The sequence below is a fragment of the Acinonyx jubatus genome, chromosome C1 (genome assembly GCF_027475565.1).
Source record: "Acinonyx jubatus isolate Ajub_Pintada_27869175 chromosome C1, VMU_Ajub_asm_v1.0, whole genome shotgun sequence".
Taxonomy (NCBI): Eukaryota; Metazoa; Chordata; class Mammalia; order Carnivora; family Felidae; genus Acinonyx; species Acinonyx jubatus.
In genome coordinates this window covers 182,402,842-182,419,003 of record NC_069381.1, presented here as the reverse complement: position 1 = coordinate 182,419,003, position 16,162 = coordinate 182,402,842, and the positions used below count along the sequence as shown (strand labels likewise).

The window sequence follows — 16,162 nt, the reverse complement described above, 5'->3', positions numbered from 1 at the left end:
TGGCCTCGGGCCCTAGTCCCCTTGGCACATCCAGTTTCCAATCCAAGCCTGGGGCAGTTATGCGGTTCGTGAAAATGTTGGTCGCCCAACTCTCCCCGGACAGTCCGCGGCGGAAATTGGCTTCAGAACTGGTGTGGGCTTCACTTGAGAGAAACGATTCCCTCCCGCCCTCCTCTCGCCCCCAGCAGAGCAAGCCCGGGTTGGGGGGGGGGGGGCCCGCAGGGGGGCGGGAGAGGCAGGCCTGCGTGGGTTCCTAGGAGCCATAGAAGGCTTTCGACGCGGCAATTCCCGTAGAGCTTTGCCTGTGTGTGCGAGAATGGAGGAGAAACGCGGCACAACTTCCCCGTGTTCTCTAAGAAGCAGCGCAACGCCGGGAGGGCCTCTTTGCCAGGGTGACCAGACCTGAAATCCAGAAAGCCTGGTGATGGATGCTGGGCCCTCAGAGGTCTGGGTAGTCCGGCCGAGAGCCGGTGTCCCATGCCGGGCAGCCGGCACCCTCTGCCCGGGCAGTCGGGCCTAGGCCGTCCTGAACGGTCATTGGGGAAGGAAGGTTGGCCAGAGTCAAGAGCTAGCGCAGTAGAAACCTCGGTGTGGAGAGAGAGAGAAATCAAGAAATGTCAGTAAAAGTGCAGGCCATAAAAGGAGAAGAAAGGCATGACAAGAGATAGAGAGAAAAGGGGAGAACATGGAAATTAGAAAAAACATGCATATTTAAGCCCAGCGCATAAAGATCCGTTGATTTTTAAAATAACAAATCTCCGTGTGATTATGAAAGACAGGCGACCTTTGACTAAATGACATATGAAAAAATTGGGGGTGGGGGAGGAGAGGGGAAGACGTGGTAGTAGATTCCTGACAAAAAACGTCAGTGAGAAGCAAGTTGAGGGATAAAAATGTCCCCCAACGTGAACTTTATGGTTTGAGCACTGGAGCAAACTATCTGTGCACAAATGCGTTTTGGATAAAATTATTTAAAAAAAAAGTAATGAAAACCAATTCTTTTGAGTGTGATTTTGTTTAAAAAATGTTTGGAAGTAAACTACTTGAGGAATATAAAACGAAACCAAACAAAACTTTTGAATCATAATTTATTTAGTTTTAAAAAGTGGAAAATTTTAGCAAAAGATAAAAACGTTATTTAAAATTTCTTATTGTAAAAATTAAACATGCTGAAAATAACTGCTTACTTCAGTCGAAATTAGGTCAATACAAAAATCGTGCAGTAAAAAGCTTATGTAATTTGAAACAGAAAAGGCCTTTATTAGGGACAAAACTCAAGGGGAAAAAAACCCCCGCACACGGGGCATGTATCACAAAACTTCCTAGAATTCTCTTTTTTTTAATTGAAAGAAATTTGTAAAATGTGTTACTAAATATAAATCTACAAATATTCAAAATACATTTCTAGTAATAACCCATAGTTTTTGGTATTTTCCTTTATGTTAAATGCACATTTATATGTGTTGAGTTCTTTTGCCCAAAATGATAGCTTTGTTCATTATCAAAAACGGACAAGAAGAAACTCCACTAATGAGAAAATCAACTAATTTAAAAAGGGTGCAGAATCTGAAAACAAACTAGCCACAATGTACATTTAATTGTACTTAATTGTATACTTTATTTAAATCACCCTTCTCAGGGGTTTAATAATTTAGAATCAATAGTTCCTTTCAAAACATAATAAAATATTTACGCTTTATAAAATGTTAACCCATTAACAATACCGCTGTGTTGTTTATGAGTGTGACTGAAGTCTCCTACTCATGCTGTTGACATAAGCATGTGAGGTTAGCGAAGTGATCCTTCGCAAAATGTAAATGAAGATCTTCAGACAGTGGTGTTTATAAAATAGCTCATTAATGACTTAAGATTGAATCGCTCCAACCATTCGCATCATCAGATATAATAATAGTGACGAATCAGACAGGAAAGATCCTGGCTAAACCATTTGCATTTTTTTTTTCCAGAAGTACTGAAGTCCTAATATCACCATTTCTTCTAAGTTCCTGGACACTGATCCGGAGGAGGATTCTGCAGTTCAACACCAAGGTAAGGAAAGAAACAGCATTATTATCGTTGTTAAGATATTTGTAAGAATTGCGTCTTTCCCCATTTTGAAAATGGGCTCAAACTCTGACAGTGGTAGTTGTTTTTTGCAAACCCCCTTCCCATTCCGACGTGAAACTACAGATTAAAAAAAAAAAAGTTTGTTGATCAAACTTACAGTTTGTTTCTTTGCAGCCAAAAACCTTTTAGCTACCACGAGTTGGTTTACTCGAGCCACTTTGTTCTCACAGACTTCGAATTGTGCATTTTCTCTAACCCGTTCGCTCAGGGAAGTGGGGGAGATGGGATTTGGGGAATAAAAAGCAGGGAAAAGAAAATGCTGCCTAAAACTCCCAGGGTGGCTCCCCGAAGATTTACTATCAAGCCTCACTTCCTTTCTCGGCTGGGCTCCGACAGCCTCCCGGGTCGCCTAGGACTCCTTTGGAACTTGGTGGGCGGCGCCTGGGTGCGGGATTCTCCGGGATCTGGGCGTTGAGACAGAGGCCGGGGCAGGTTTAGTTTCTGGGACCCTTTCTCTTCCAGAGGCTCCCCCGCCTCCCAGGCCTCTGCTTTTGAGGGAATGGCTGCGCGCACGCCGCCCACCGGGTAGGTGCGGCGAGTGGACGGCGGCCTACCTCTGGGCACACTAGGCTGACGCGGCTTCCCCCTGTCTGTGCACCAGCCCAAGATTTCCAGAATTACCACCCGAGCGCGTTTCCCAAAAACGAATTTAGTTTGGCCCTCTGGCGCCGCCGTACAGCCAACACTTCTTAAGGGGGACTGGCGGCTCAGGCAGCGAGATGGTTGGGAGTCCTCCGGGTCCGGGGGTTTAGTAGGAGACACAAGGTGTGCGGTAGGGATTGGCGGTGCCGCCAGCAGAGGGGCTTCACTGGCCTCAAGGCGGGCGGGGACGCGTCCTCATTTTCCCGCCACAGGTCCGGACTGCGAGTGTAAGCCGGCGCCCGAGGCGGCTTGCGGGGGCCGCAGCCCCTGCCCACGTGCTTTTCTTTAAGGAGGTCCCGCGCCCAAGCGGGACCTCAGGGACAAAAGCGCGGACGGAGCTCGGCCTGCTCGGCTAGTGCTCGCGCCACCTTAAATGAACACCGCGGCTGGAGTCGGGCTGCGGGCGGCTGCGGCCGCGGGAGTCGGCAAAAGTTTGTGGCTCAGTTACACCTTCGCGGGACCTGCTGTGGACGCCCCCGCGCGGCCTCCCCCGGGACGAGGAGACCGGGTCCTCACCGCACACTCTGCCCGCGCTCGAAGCCTAGTGCCTGAGCCGCCTGGGGTCCCAGGAGTCCCAGACCCGCAGCCGGAGGACAGGCAGCCCCACCGCCCTCACTGCCTCCGCGTCACGGCCTCCAGGCGGCCCGGGCTGAGCTGCTCGAGATGTCGCCGGCGCTGCGAGCGCTCCAGGGACGTCATCCAGGGATGCCCCCCACCCTGCGCCCCCCACGCAGCCCCCTCTCCTGTCCCACCCGCAGCCCGGCGGGCAGTGCTGGTACTCCTGCCACTCAGGACACCCGGGCTATTGTTCTGGACCCACAGCCGCGTCGGCTCTGAGAGAGAAGCGGCCTTCCCCGCGCGTGCGGCGGCGCGGCGGGCCCGGACGGCCGGCTCTGCGCGCAGGGGGAGCTCACAGGCATCGGGAAAAGTTGCTCGGAGGGGCGGAGGCGGTGGGTGGTGGGCGGAGGCGGTGGGTGGGGGAGGCGATAGCCCTCCTATCTCCAAAGTCGAAAGTACTCCGCGCAGTTAGCCGAACCGGGAGCCGAGGCAGCCGTGGTTGCCTACTGCGCGTCGGTCTGCGCCTCCGCCGGGAAACGAGGCAACCAGCGCCTGCCGTGTCGCCGCCGCCTCCGCGCCGGGACGAGTGCGCCTCGGGGCTGGGCGAGGCGGCCGCGCCCTGGACCCGCCACAAGGAGGAGGACCAGACCCGAGCCCCAGCGCCCGCCTGCACCCGGGCGCACCCACCGGCCTCGGCCACCTCCTCGCGCGGCACTCGGTTCTCTGCCATCGGTCCTCTGCCGCCCGACGCGCGCGGTCCTCGCCCCACCTCTCTGCCACCGCCGACTCTCCCCTTCCTTCTCTACCCTCCTCCCTGCCTCCCACCCGCCCCTCGCCAGTCCCTTCTGCCTCCTCCGCAGCCCCGCCGCTGTTTGGGTCGCCGGGCTCACAGCGATTGATTGATTGATGTTTAATTTCCTGCCAGGCGGGGCCCCCCTCCCCCCGCAACCTCCCCAGCCCTCCTCCCCGCCCCCCACTCTCCTCCTTCATTGCGGTGGACCAGTCTGGCTTGGGTTTAGATCTTTCCCCCCCAACCTCCATCCCGAAATAACCCAGAGACTTCCCCTACCCCCACCCCAAATTATTATTTTGAAGGCGCTAGATTTGGGGACGGAAAGGGGGAGGGGGAGAAATCGGAAACCGAGGACAACCCAAAAGGACTCACTTTGCCTGATGACTCAACGCAACTAATAATCATCTCCCTCTCAGTGTATCTCTCTCTGCGGCTTGTCAGTGAGTCCGGCTCCGGCTGCTGGCGGCGGCGGCCGAGAGGGGAGAGGCTGGAGGTGACAGCTTGGGCAGCCGCCGCGTTTCCTCCCGCGCGCGGTCCCGGGTCCCTGCGCCTTCTTGGCTCTGGGTGACACCGGCCCTAAGGCTCCGGCCGCGTCTCCTCGCGAACTAGCAGACCTGCGAAGCGGCAGCACCGGCCCGCCTCCGCCTCCTCCCAGTCCTCAGCCCTTTCTCTCCAGAACGGGTCTCCTTCCCGAAGGTGTGAAAAGGCTTTTTCAGCCTCCTTCCCTCTTTTCCCCTCCTCCGCCGTCTCCTCCCCCGCTCGCTCGGGTGCCCCTTTGGAGGAACCCTCCTTTCCCTCTCCTCCTCCTCCCCCCTACCCCCCTCCCCCCCCAATCATCATCATCATAACAACCATCTCTGCACTAGAAGACACCCTGACCCAGGACCTTAAACGTTAGGACCTGGGAAAGAGGAAAAGGGGAAGGAGTAAAGAGGAAAGAAGACTAGGAGAACACTGCAAGGCGACGCACCAGAAACTTTCCATCCTGGATTCTCTACTTTTGCTCCATGGACAGAGCCTCAGCCAGCCAAGTTACAGACAGACCGTGAGCAGTAAGTACGCCGGGCGAGGACTCCCACTCCAAGCTCGGGAGTTCGGGGAAAGCCCCGGGTCCGGCTAAGTTCCCTCCCGGCAGCGCTCGCCCTCTCGGACAGCGTAGCAGAGGGAGTAGGGCAGCCCTTCCGCTCTGTCTCTGCATCTTTCGCGTCTCTCCTCTCACCTCCCCTCTGCCACCCCCACCATGTCTCCTTGACACGCGGCTTCTCCCACGGCGAGACCGCCCGCGAGGATTCCTAGCGCACTTTGTTGTGCAGGGTTCCTGCTTCTCGGGGATGTCAGTGACAATGTGAGTGCAGTTTCATCAGGTGTTTCCTCCTCTTCTGCCGCCCCCCCCCCCCCAAATCCAGGGGTGCCGAGATCTGCGGGTTCCTTGAGGAGCGCGCTGCCAGCCAAGAGACCCAGAGGAAAACTTTTTGGAGAAAATTTTAAATTGGGGTTGATGAAGGTTGCTTCTTAACCTAATAATTTAGATGCTTTTTGCTTTTGTGTTTTATGCTGAAGAGCTTTTTAAAAAATCACTTAGGATCGGAAGAAGATAAGAACATTCCAAAATAATGATTGTAGCCCCCTTCATTGTGATGAAGGTTATTCTGGAGAGTATTCTGGTGAATACCTCCAAATGTTTTGGGATGCTTATTAATGTGGAATGAGGGTTGGTTCTGTGCAAAGTGTGTTTGTGTCTCAAGACTTGCTCGGTAAAGATAAAAAGCAGGGATTCAAGGAGTCCTTAAGGCAGGCCTTTGGCTCCTAACCCGCCATTCACGGCACATTCATCATGTGGTTAATTCGGTTTCTTACGGACTTGTGTACATCCCCTATCCCTTCCTCGAGTGGGTGAAATGCCTTTTTATGAAGTTCACTTCTTCTGCAACCCTGACCCCCGCACGGCGAGGCTGTCTCATCTGAGAACGGCGTATGCCAACCCTGTCCCAATGAATGGGCCACTTCTGGGCGCCCCTGGGCGCTGACCTGGTAACCGTCACCGAGGGCTAACTTCTGGAGAGCAACTGGGCAGTGTCGCAGCACCTCGAGCTTCCTTTGGCCGCCCAGTGTAAGGTGGGGACCCGCTTCCCGGCTCGGGCCCCTCGGGCAGCGTGGGAGGAAGTTTGTGTGGCTTGGTGCAGCGCTCTGCCACTGGCCTGAACGTCTATCACGTGTGTGAGCGGTTTTCCCTCTTTTTTTTTCCCTCCCCCTTCCCTCCCCCCCGCCCCCTCCCTAGGTCCCTGCGCGTTTTATTGCGACCTGCCGGTGGGAACTTTGTCTCCGAGTCGGAGCAGCATGGAGCGGCGGAGCGAGAGCCCGTGTCTGCGGGACAGCCCCGACCGGCGGAGCGGCAGCCCCGACGTCAAGGGGCCTCCCCCGGTGAAGGTGGCCCGGCTGGAGCAGAACGGCAGCCCCATGGGAGCCCGCGGGAGGCCCAACGGCGCCGTGGCCAAGGCCGTGGGAGGTAACAGCCCGGAGCGGGGAGGCGCGCGCAGCCCCGCGGCCCGGCGATAATGGCCCGGGTGTCAGGGTTCAGGTTGATTAGGCGCTGTCGCGGTGTAGGATTACAGGAAGTGAATTCCAGGTTGCCAAATAATGCCCCCGTCGCCTCTCATCTGCAACTGGTAGCTTCATGTAGAGTTAAAACAAGAAAGTGGTTTACCCAGAGGGTGGCATTTTTTGGGCACTTTGCCACTGTGTGCTGAGGTGTTGGCAGGTTTATGTCACAGCCAGCTAACTGTTTCTAGATTTTCCTAGAGAGCTTTTTAGTGATTTAACTCTTTTGCTTTGCCTCAGAGTATCTGTTGTAGAGATGAAGTTGAGGTGCGATCGCTTTTGTGGACTAGTCTTTAATGCCCAGGAGCAGGAGTGCTGGTGTTACTTTGTAGTTAGGACAGTCCTTCGAGATAAATTAGTAACAACTGGGAATATTTCCTGCCACAGTTCAAGTGGGAAATAAAGAAGCATCATGAAATCTGCCAGGCCCTTAGAAGCTTTAAGGTCACCATTTTCTAAACAGTTTAAAGTCCTACGCGTTTGTAAGTTTGTTATGAATTACAGCAGAACAGGTAAAAAATAGCAAAGTAGTCCTAATGGCTACAAGCTGTTTACCTTTCCAAGCATTTAATATTATTTAAAGAAAACTTTTTGGAGATTTTACTACTTAAACAACCACTTTCCTTTAATGTGGTCAGGAAAAATAATTTTATAAAGCGATATGTAAGAAAGTTAAATATTATTAAAATATGTTGAGGCTTATGTGCTGTTTGCTTAGTTGTTTTGGCATACAAAATGCACAATTCAATATGGCATGCAGTTTTTTTGTGTTTGAGATAAATCACTAGTTTAAATCTTTTTTGCTTCTAGAGGTTTCCCCCCTAATATTTTCAGCAGTAGCCTACTTAACATAATTCTTTATATGAGCACACCTGAAATGATACAAAACCATGGCAAAACTTAGTGATAAACTCCAACCCCATGTTCTAAATAGCCATAGTCTGTATTTCAAAGTAAAGTCTTAAGTCTAAGCGTCCATACCCTTTTAAAGAGTTAAAAGACATTTTATAAAATAACACGTTTCTATTTTTACTTAGTTTGCTATTATTATTTCTTCACCGTAGACATTCAGAATGGTTTGCCTTAGTTCCTTATATTAATCATCTCCCTTGAGAAGCACCCATTCTCACAATTTTTAAAGCTTTAAAAAATGATTTGGCTATACATTGTGGCTTATGCACCTTTTATTTTTAGGGGCTTAAAGATACACTTCGATGAAGCAAAAGAAAACTTGATAGTTCTGTGACCACTTTTTAAAATTTGTGTTTATTGTGTTATCTTGAGACTGGAACAATAACTTCAGACTTTTTGTGACATATATTAGTATATGCATATGAGAAAGAAAAATATATAGCAAATATGGTAAAACCAAGTGTAAGATGATACAAGTGCTGATACTATTTGATTGAAAAACTTGGAAATCATTGGAGGAGGAGATGTGTTCTCAAAGTGGCCTTATGCATAAAGAAAAAACTTGGACATAGAATTTTGGTTTCTTTCTGAAGACCTGCTAAAATTCACTGAATTGAAAGAAGTCTCTAAACATTTTAGAACGTAATTGTTAACAATTGTGATTCCTTAAAAAAAAAAGTGTTTTCTTTATTCCTACATCATATTGAACTGTGAAAGAAACTCCCTAATTTTGTTGACCAGGAATACCTAAATTTAGTGTGACATAGTGGTAGCGTTTCTTATTTTCTGAGACTATAATTCACATTTGACCACTTATTATAAATCTGGTATAAAGTGAAATTAAGTCTTCAAGAGGAATAATAGGTTTGTTTCAACAAGCTGCTTTCGTCACTTTTACTGAGCTTTAATGTAGTAATATCAAAGGCCTTATTAGTTGCTTTCCAAAGTGAAAATAGAGATGGTATTAGCTTGTCTCAGTAAGTACTGTGTTTAATACTTAATAGTGAAGTGGTTAAAAGAGTTTACATATGGTGGGTTTTAAAAAAAATTATAGAGAAAGATTGTATTCTGTATAGCATAGTAGATTATTTAGAAAGATTTTAATTTAGAAAACTTTAAAATATAAGGACATAAAATTTTGACAGTGTAAAGTTTTTTATTGAATGTTAATATTTTTGGAGGGGTTTAAGTTTATGTGGTTTCCTAATGTATGTTGAGCTGGTAACAATTTCATTTCTTTGTAACTTTTAATCATGTATATAGATGGGAGAAAAGCAAAGCCTTTAAAAAATTTAAAATTTTTAAAAATGTTTAAAATACATTTCTAGTTAGAAGTTCTTTGTCATTGAAAGACTTTTTTTTTTTGAACAGGTTAAGTATAAAATAGATTATATTTCTATCACCCTACCTTCTTTTGTTTAAATTTTCTTTATGAAGCAATATAATAAACATAGACAACTACAAAATATTTATAGCTCTATATCATTTATTACCATTTTCAGATATATTGCAGTCTTGTCAATGTTATGGAGATGGTTTAAAAATAGGGCTCAAAATTTGATAGGACGCATTTGTTAATCTTTAGTGATTCTCTTTCTTAAAAGCTTTCCCCCTAAAAATGGGGAGATCATTAAGTTAATTGGTTGCCCAATAATATGGCAGTTTATCTTCCTGCTTTTGATAAACAGTGAGGTGAATAAATGTTTCTGAATGCCTTAGTTGTAATAGTAAATTCTGTTGCCCTTATTCTACGGTTTTAGACAGAGAGTTTGGTATGTTTTTTGGTGAGAATGTGTTTGTTAAAAAAAATTATTTTAGTGTCTGGATTTGACTAGTTGAGGTGGCAGATACACTATCACAGTCCTCAAGGTTGCATTTTAATAGGGGACTAAAAAGTTAGTGTGCTGTTTACAATGTGGTTAGCTTTAGAAGACTATTAGAACATAGATCAGTTTTGCTTTGTCTTTCCAACACCTTCTAGGATGTGTTTGTTCTTATCTAAGTTATGTTTTAAAGCATGTATGTAATAAAATAAGTGCTCAGATGTGTATGACAGTCAGCTTTTATAGAAAGTCCCTAGGCAAAAAAAAAAAAAAAAAAAAAAAAAGGCTAATATCTCTTTAAAAAACATAGGAAGGCTGGGAGAGAGTTTAGAGCAAGCAAGAGCACCGTGGTGTTGACAGCTTTATATCCCTGCTGGGTAACATTCACTTACTAGAATTGGCGTCCCCTCTCAGCTAGTAATTCACTCCATAAGGATTTTGAAAAAGGATGATTAATGGTGGGGAAATTTATATTTGTGAAATTGTTGATTAAAACTTACAGATCTATTTGAAGATTTAGAAAAAGAAAAGATTATTAAGGGTGACGAAAATAAGAATCAGATGATCCTTTTTGCCACCATTAACATAAGTACCTAAAAGGTTCTGCTGTGTGTAATGCTTCAGCCACGAAACCTACAGCATAAAATGAAAGTGATGCCAATCAAGTGTGCAGAGGAAGCGAAGCTCTCTGCTTTCCTCCTGGACTGCTGAAAGGCGCTGGCCAGTTGTGCTTTAATAGCAATAAATTATTGTGCTTCATTCATTGTTAACACAAGCATTTTCATTTTTAAATGTTTGGCTTAAAGAAAAACTTTCAGACAGCTTTATTTAAACTGAATGAACAGCGCTTGAGTATACCAGATGGTGTATTTGCTGATAGGAGGCATTAAACATCAGAAATCTTTTTGATATTTTTCATTTTCCTATGAATTTTGATCATTTTTTTTTTTGGTGTTAAATGTTCTAGGCTTTTGGGGGGAAAATGTTTGAACACCGTGAATATCTTTTAGAGATAGTTGCTGTTTTTTGAAAAAATTTCCTTTTTTTTTTCCTGAAAAATAATGTTTTTAAAATCATGATTTAATCTTGTTGAGGAATTGCCTGTTAAAGTTGTCTTATAACTAGTTGACCCAAAGTAGGCCTCTTCTTCTTGCTAATAGGCAGCCCTTTGAAGAACATAACTGTCTTGTTACAAGGGGAAAAAAATCATTATACAATACACACTGATGTATTCAAATAGGGAAGCAAATGTGATCACGATTGTTGGGCAGGGCCTCATTTAGAGTTGAACATTGTCTACAACAACAGTTAGTTTAATTGTCTACATGTGGAACATTTCCTTTTCGATTAAAAGAAATGCAGTTCAGGTCAGGTGCAGTCACCATATTAGCAGTGTAGGCAGACATTTTACTCTTTGAAGGGAGTACAGCTATGAAAGAGTATAGATATTGATGTATTGAAATGTATAAAATACTTGGAAATTTAGACACATATTGTCAACCTGGGTAAAATGACGAAAACCCATTAAATTCATTTTAGCCAAGGATGAACACCATTTTGCTTGTAGGGAGGCCTCATGTTATTACTTCCAAAGAGAAAAGATTGTATTTCCCTTTTACATTCTACTTTTTTTTTTTTTTTTTAAGGGTTTGAGATCTTTTAAATAGAATGAACTTAGGCTTTGGGGTCATCCAACAATCTAGCATGTCCTCTGTAGTTTTGCTGAGGTAGAAAAATAGCCCTTTTCTAAAGTGTTTTTAGTCCTTGGCCTGTTATTAAAATAAAGATATACTTGCTTAAAAAAATATATGCAATGGAACATACACATTAAACAGAACATAGGGTATCCGCCCCTCAAAGTCCTGAGCATAATTTGATGTTTCAAGTAATTTTGGAAGCCTTGTGTTCCATCAGCAGAAACCCACTGACCATTATATATTCAAGATCATCTGCAATGAAATGTGTGTGTGTATGTGTGTGTGTGTTGGAACTACATAGATGTCCCTTAAGACATTTGTTTTTTAACCCCTGTAGAAAATAAGCAATATAATCTTTTCCCAGGGGGTTGTGACTAGTAGAATCAGTCTGTACGTCTTAGATATCTTGTATATATATTATATTTATGTATATATAAAAAGACTTATCATTTATTAGAGGTCTAGGAATATGAATTTGAATTATTTTAAGAATATGGAAATCAGTTTTAGTCCAGGAAAGGCAGGGTAATTATTTGGTATATCTGGCAAAATATATCTCATAAGCAGTCAAGTGTAGTGGTTCTACTTTGATAATTTAAAACCTTTAGTTTTCTTTTTTTGAAAAGAGACTTCAGTGTAGAGACTTTACATGCATTTGTAAAAAAGACATTAACAGGGCTAGATGAGTTCTAAACTCTATTATTTTTTAGGTCATTTTAGAGAGTTTAGGTTTCTGTTGCTAAAAAGGAACCTATTCACCATTAACAAAGTTTCTTGTAACTAATCTCACATTAGGTAAATAAAATACGTTCATAATTTGTTTTTGTTTTTTTTTTCAGGAATCTAAACTTTATCCCACATAGCATGTAAATTAATAAAAATCCTCTATCTTTTATTTAATAAGTAGGGTTTTGGTTTTTTTTTTTTAACCTATGTAACTAATGTGTGGTAACATAGTGGTTTTTGCTGTCTTCCTTATAAGAGTGCTGAGATACAATGGCATTTTGGAACATATTTAAAGATGGAGCATTTGACAAAAGTTGTATGTGTAACAGTTTGTCAGTGAAAAGTGACAAGTGGGGAATGACAAATGAAATGTTGGCATCATCACTCTTTATTTTGATAAAAATGTCTCAATTTGCAGTGATATAATACTGTTTCATATTATTTCATGAGTTGTGTGAGATGCATAAGGGGAATTTAGATTTTGTGAACGGAAAATTAGCAGCCCAAACTCTCTTTTCAGAAGCTTTGGCAGCACATTCCCCACCCCACCCCCTACTCCCCAAGAGTAAGAACAGCAGTGAAATATTGGATCTAACCCATACATTTTAACTCATTATTTTTTAAGAAAGAAAGAAAAGAAAGAAAGAAAGAAAGAAAGAAAGAAAGAAAGAAAGAAAGAAAGGAAGAAAGAAAGAGAAAGGAAAAAGAGAAAGAAACAAGTGAAAATGGTTTCAAGTAGAAGACCTTTATGCGTAGCTCAACAAATGAAGAGAGTTAGCCTTTTTTGCTTCCATTCTTTTCTTTATAGTGATTTTAAAATGAGTGATTTCCCTCTGCTGACTTTGATTATGTGGGGCCTTTCTCACTTCCAATCACCACTGCTCTCTTAGCATTAATTTAGGGTGCCAGTAAAGAGAGTTGTGAATTCCTTTTATTTTAAAGTGCAATAGAGGTTTGAGAATGTCTATGTGTTAAAAATGGATTTTTATATACAAAGGATTCATCATCCTACTACTTACAGGTAACGCGATAGATATTTCAAAGTCCAAGTAGACGGCCCTGAGAGGAATTGAGGTATGAGTTAAAACAAAAGCCAGTTGAGTACTTACAGACTTCCAAAAAGGCACAGACGGAGCCCCTATAGCGTGTTATTTTCCATTTTCTGAAGTCACATTGGTTCCCGTATTGTCAGTGATCAGCCAAACATTTATTTTCTTCTTTTGCATGAAACAAGCCTCACAAGCACTTCATGCTACACAGTGTTTATGTAAAAATGTTCCATGGTGGAGTTTTCAAAAGCATGGAACTGTATCTCTGTAATTTTGTTGTTGTTGTTGTTTTCAATTAGCAGAATTGTTTTGCTGTTTAATAGCAAGTGATTTTAAAAATTGTGGCAAAATCAGTATAATTAAGTGAAAGCCTGCATCAGAAATTGTCTTCCACCACTTCTGTCTTTCTCTTCTCACCTACAAAGTTTTACTTCTTCCAGATTTTTTTTTTTTTAAAAACTAGGTAAAAACGACCTAATATGGAGTAAATTGCCTTAGACATATAATTATGGCAGTGGGGTTTATGGGATGTATTTTTTCCATTTTCACTGATGTGTGTACCTTTAAAACTTAAAAAATAAACTAGTGAATATTTTAGTTACTAGTTTGGCAAATGCTTAAGATGAAGAAAAAAAGCATTAATAGAAATTTCAAGAATTTGAACCTTGCAATGAAGTTATCAGCAAATTAGGGCAGTCATATCGTACGAAGAATGTTCTTTATTTGTGGTTATGACACATTAGGATAGTAAAACTCTAAGGGAAGTAGATTTCAATTTTAGTTGCTCACGGTATAAGGCAAATTTGGATCTGCCCTTCACTAGTTGTCTTATCATTGGAATGGAGTTCTGTCTTAGCACAGTGGGTTATTAAACGATAGCATTTAACATAACAACAAAGATTAGAAAGTTCAGAGGAAACACTGCAAGCTTATCAAAAAGTATGCATTTCACACCAGACTGTTTGGTGCCCACTTATGGTTACATAGTTACTGAAATGTGCCCAGCAGCTCAGAGACTTTATGTGTTGAAGACTTGCACAGATATGAAAAAAAAAATTAATAAGACTCTGGTTAGAGCAAGTGTTTCCAAAGCACTAAGATTTAACAGAGGTGATTTGCATTTTTCATAGGAACAATTTTAATTTCATCACATTAAGCAGAGATATCTTTTTCTTTCTTTAAAAAAATTTGTTTTTTACTTGTTTTTCTATTTGGCTGGAAAACGAGTGTATCAGTTCTTTTATAACTGAATATGATTGATTTTCAAATTTCCTGATTGGTCCCTGTGTTAAAATTGCATATTTTTATTGCCTTTGTTCCAATTCTTTATATGTATAAGGAAAGGCAAAATTGATAGTTTATTAGGAAAACGCATTCATGTCAAAACTGTTTACATAGCAGTGTTTTCAAAACATTATATTTTTTTGGTTAACAGAACAAGAACTTTCTTTTATCATAATCCAAAGATGTGAACAGAGCAGCATGATAAATGTCTCTTTAAGTGTCGTAGTAAAAGAAAATGACTTGCCTTCTGAGGCAGTGGAGAGTTTATGTTGTTTTGGACCCATTTCCCAAGCAGTGATCGAAAACAGATTACAATAACAATTATACAGTCAGAAGATGCAATATCCATTTCTGCTTTAATTGAGTGAAAGAATAATAAAAACATCATTAAGAAAAATGAGGTGGACCTGTCACACAATGTACAAATTTTTAGTCTTGGAGAGGATGCAGAATAACTGAAATGCTTTTCACTTACTTTGCTGTGTTTATTAGCTAAAATCTGTTTTGGGAGAGACCATTTTGTTCTTTCTCCTCCCTGGGAAGTTCCTAAAGGAGCCCCTGGGAGGTGGTTGCTCAGGAGACAATTAAAAGTGCTCATTGATTTTGTCTTTATATGCAGTTTGAGAAGGGCAATCACATTTTCTTATATTCTACCTGAGGTATAACTCCCTTCCCCCACCTTTCTTTTAAACCTCTGTAAATGAAAGACAAACATGATGACTGTTTCTCCGACGATGGGGCTCTCCCTGGTAAAGGTTAGGTGTGATCCTGGACCTGCTGTTCCTCCTCTGGAAGGCATAACCAGGCTGAAGGGGGAGAGAGAGTTGAAGGTGAATGATGAGCACCCTTATTTCTTCTCAGCACACATGGGGTCGGTGGGGGGACCCTGAGTTTCCATGTGTACACATCACTGACATTCACTCAGGCAGCATAGACTGTCACTTGAGATATATAGGCTCTGGCCTCCATTGGCCATCATCGGAACCATTATTAAGTCCATGATCCTTCACACTGCTCAGCCTCCCTGCCTCTTTCCCCAGAGTGGAGCTTCTGGCAACTCAGAGTGAGCTGGCCGGCAGCAGCCAAAATCAGTGGCTAGTTTTCTTTCACTCTGGGCTGTATTTCTTACTCTATTCATAGCAACTGTGAGCTCCTGGCAACTTTGGTGATGACAGTGGACTTAGCCAGACAGTGGAGTTAACCCCTGCTCATTGCGGGGATACTAAAACCACAAACAATGTTGGCCATCAGAGTATTTGGAGCCCAAAGTTTGGACAACCTTAACAGAGTTAGAGGAGAACATTTCTTTGATCTGTAGCTAAGAATTTTCTTGGGTTCAATATTTAAAAACCTTTCTGAGAATGTTAAAATGAAAGGAATAAGATAGGCAGTAAACCCTTACTGGTGGAGGTCTCATAATCCCAGAACTGTCCCAAGCATAATCCCCTTTAGAGTGGAATTTATATCAAACAGCTCAAAAGGCTTTTTTGTTGTTGTTTTGTTTAAATTCAGTTCAGAGAGTCTACTTAATAGCACCTTCATTAAAATACTTTTGTCAGCAAAGGGTTTTTCAATTTTAGCATCTACATAACCTAACAGCGGCGACGAATGCCACGAGCTTTAAGGGTCTATTAGTGGTTCTGTTTTTTTCTGGACTTTATAATTTAAACCTAAACATTAATTCTGGGTGGAACTTGGCATAATGTCTTTTTGCCTTGGAGGGAATTTTTGTTGTACAATTAAACAAGTTTTTTTCTTTTTTTGTACAGTCTCCTTCTCCATGTCTCCCCTTCCCCGAGTAAATAGCAGTTAAATAGTCAAAGTCTTAAAAGGGCTTATTTAAATAATAAAAAAAAAAAGATTGATTATTTTAGGTGAATTTAACAATTTTCCATTAGTTCACACTGTAAACTAGTGCTTTTGATATTAACAAGAAAGACCTGTGGGGCTGAT

At 42.9% G+C, this 16,162-nt stretch overlaps 1 protein-coding gene across 8 annotated transcripts in view; it reads left to right on the top strand.

Moving 5' to 3' along the window:
* The window catches only part of SATB2 (SATB homeobox 2), a 192,231-nt gene that overhangs the window by 2,447 nt on the left and 173,622 nt on the right, over positions 1-16,162 (top strand). For 3 of the 8 annotated variants that reach the window (XM_053215516.1, XM_053215515.1, XM_053215514.1), the window contains exons 2-3: positions 1,968-2,049; positions 6,399-6,626. In XM_053215516.1, coding sequence (XP_053071491.1) covers positions 6,458-6,626 — 169 coding nt within the window. In that variant the 5' untranslated portion in view covers positions 1,968-2,049; positions 6,399-6,457. The other 5 variants (XM_053215518.1, XM_053215519.1, XM_027053910.2 and 2 more) reach the window with 4 other exon arrangements.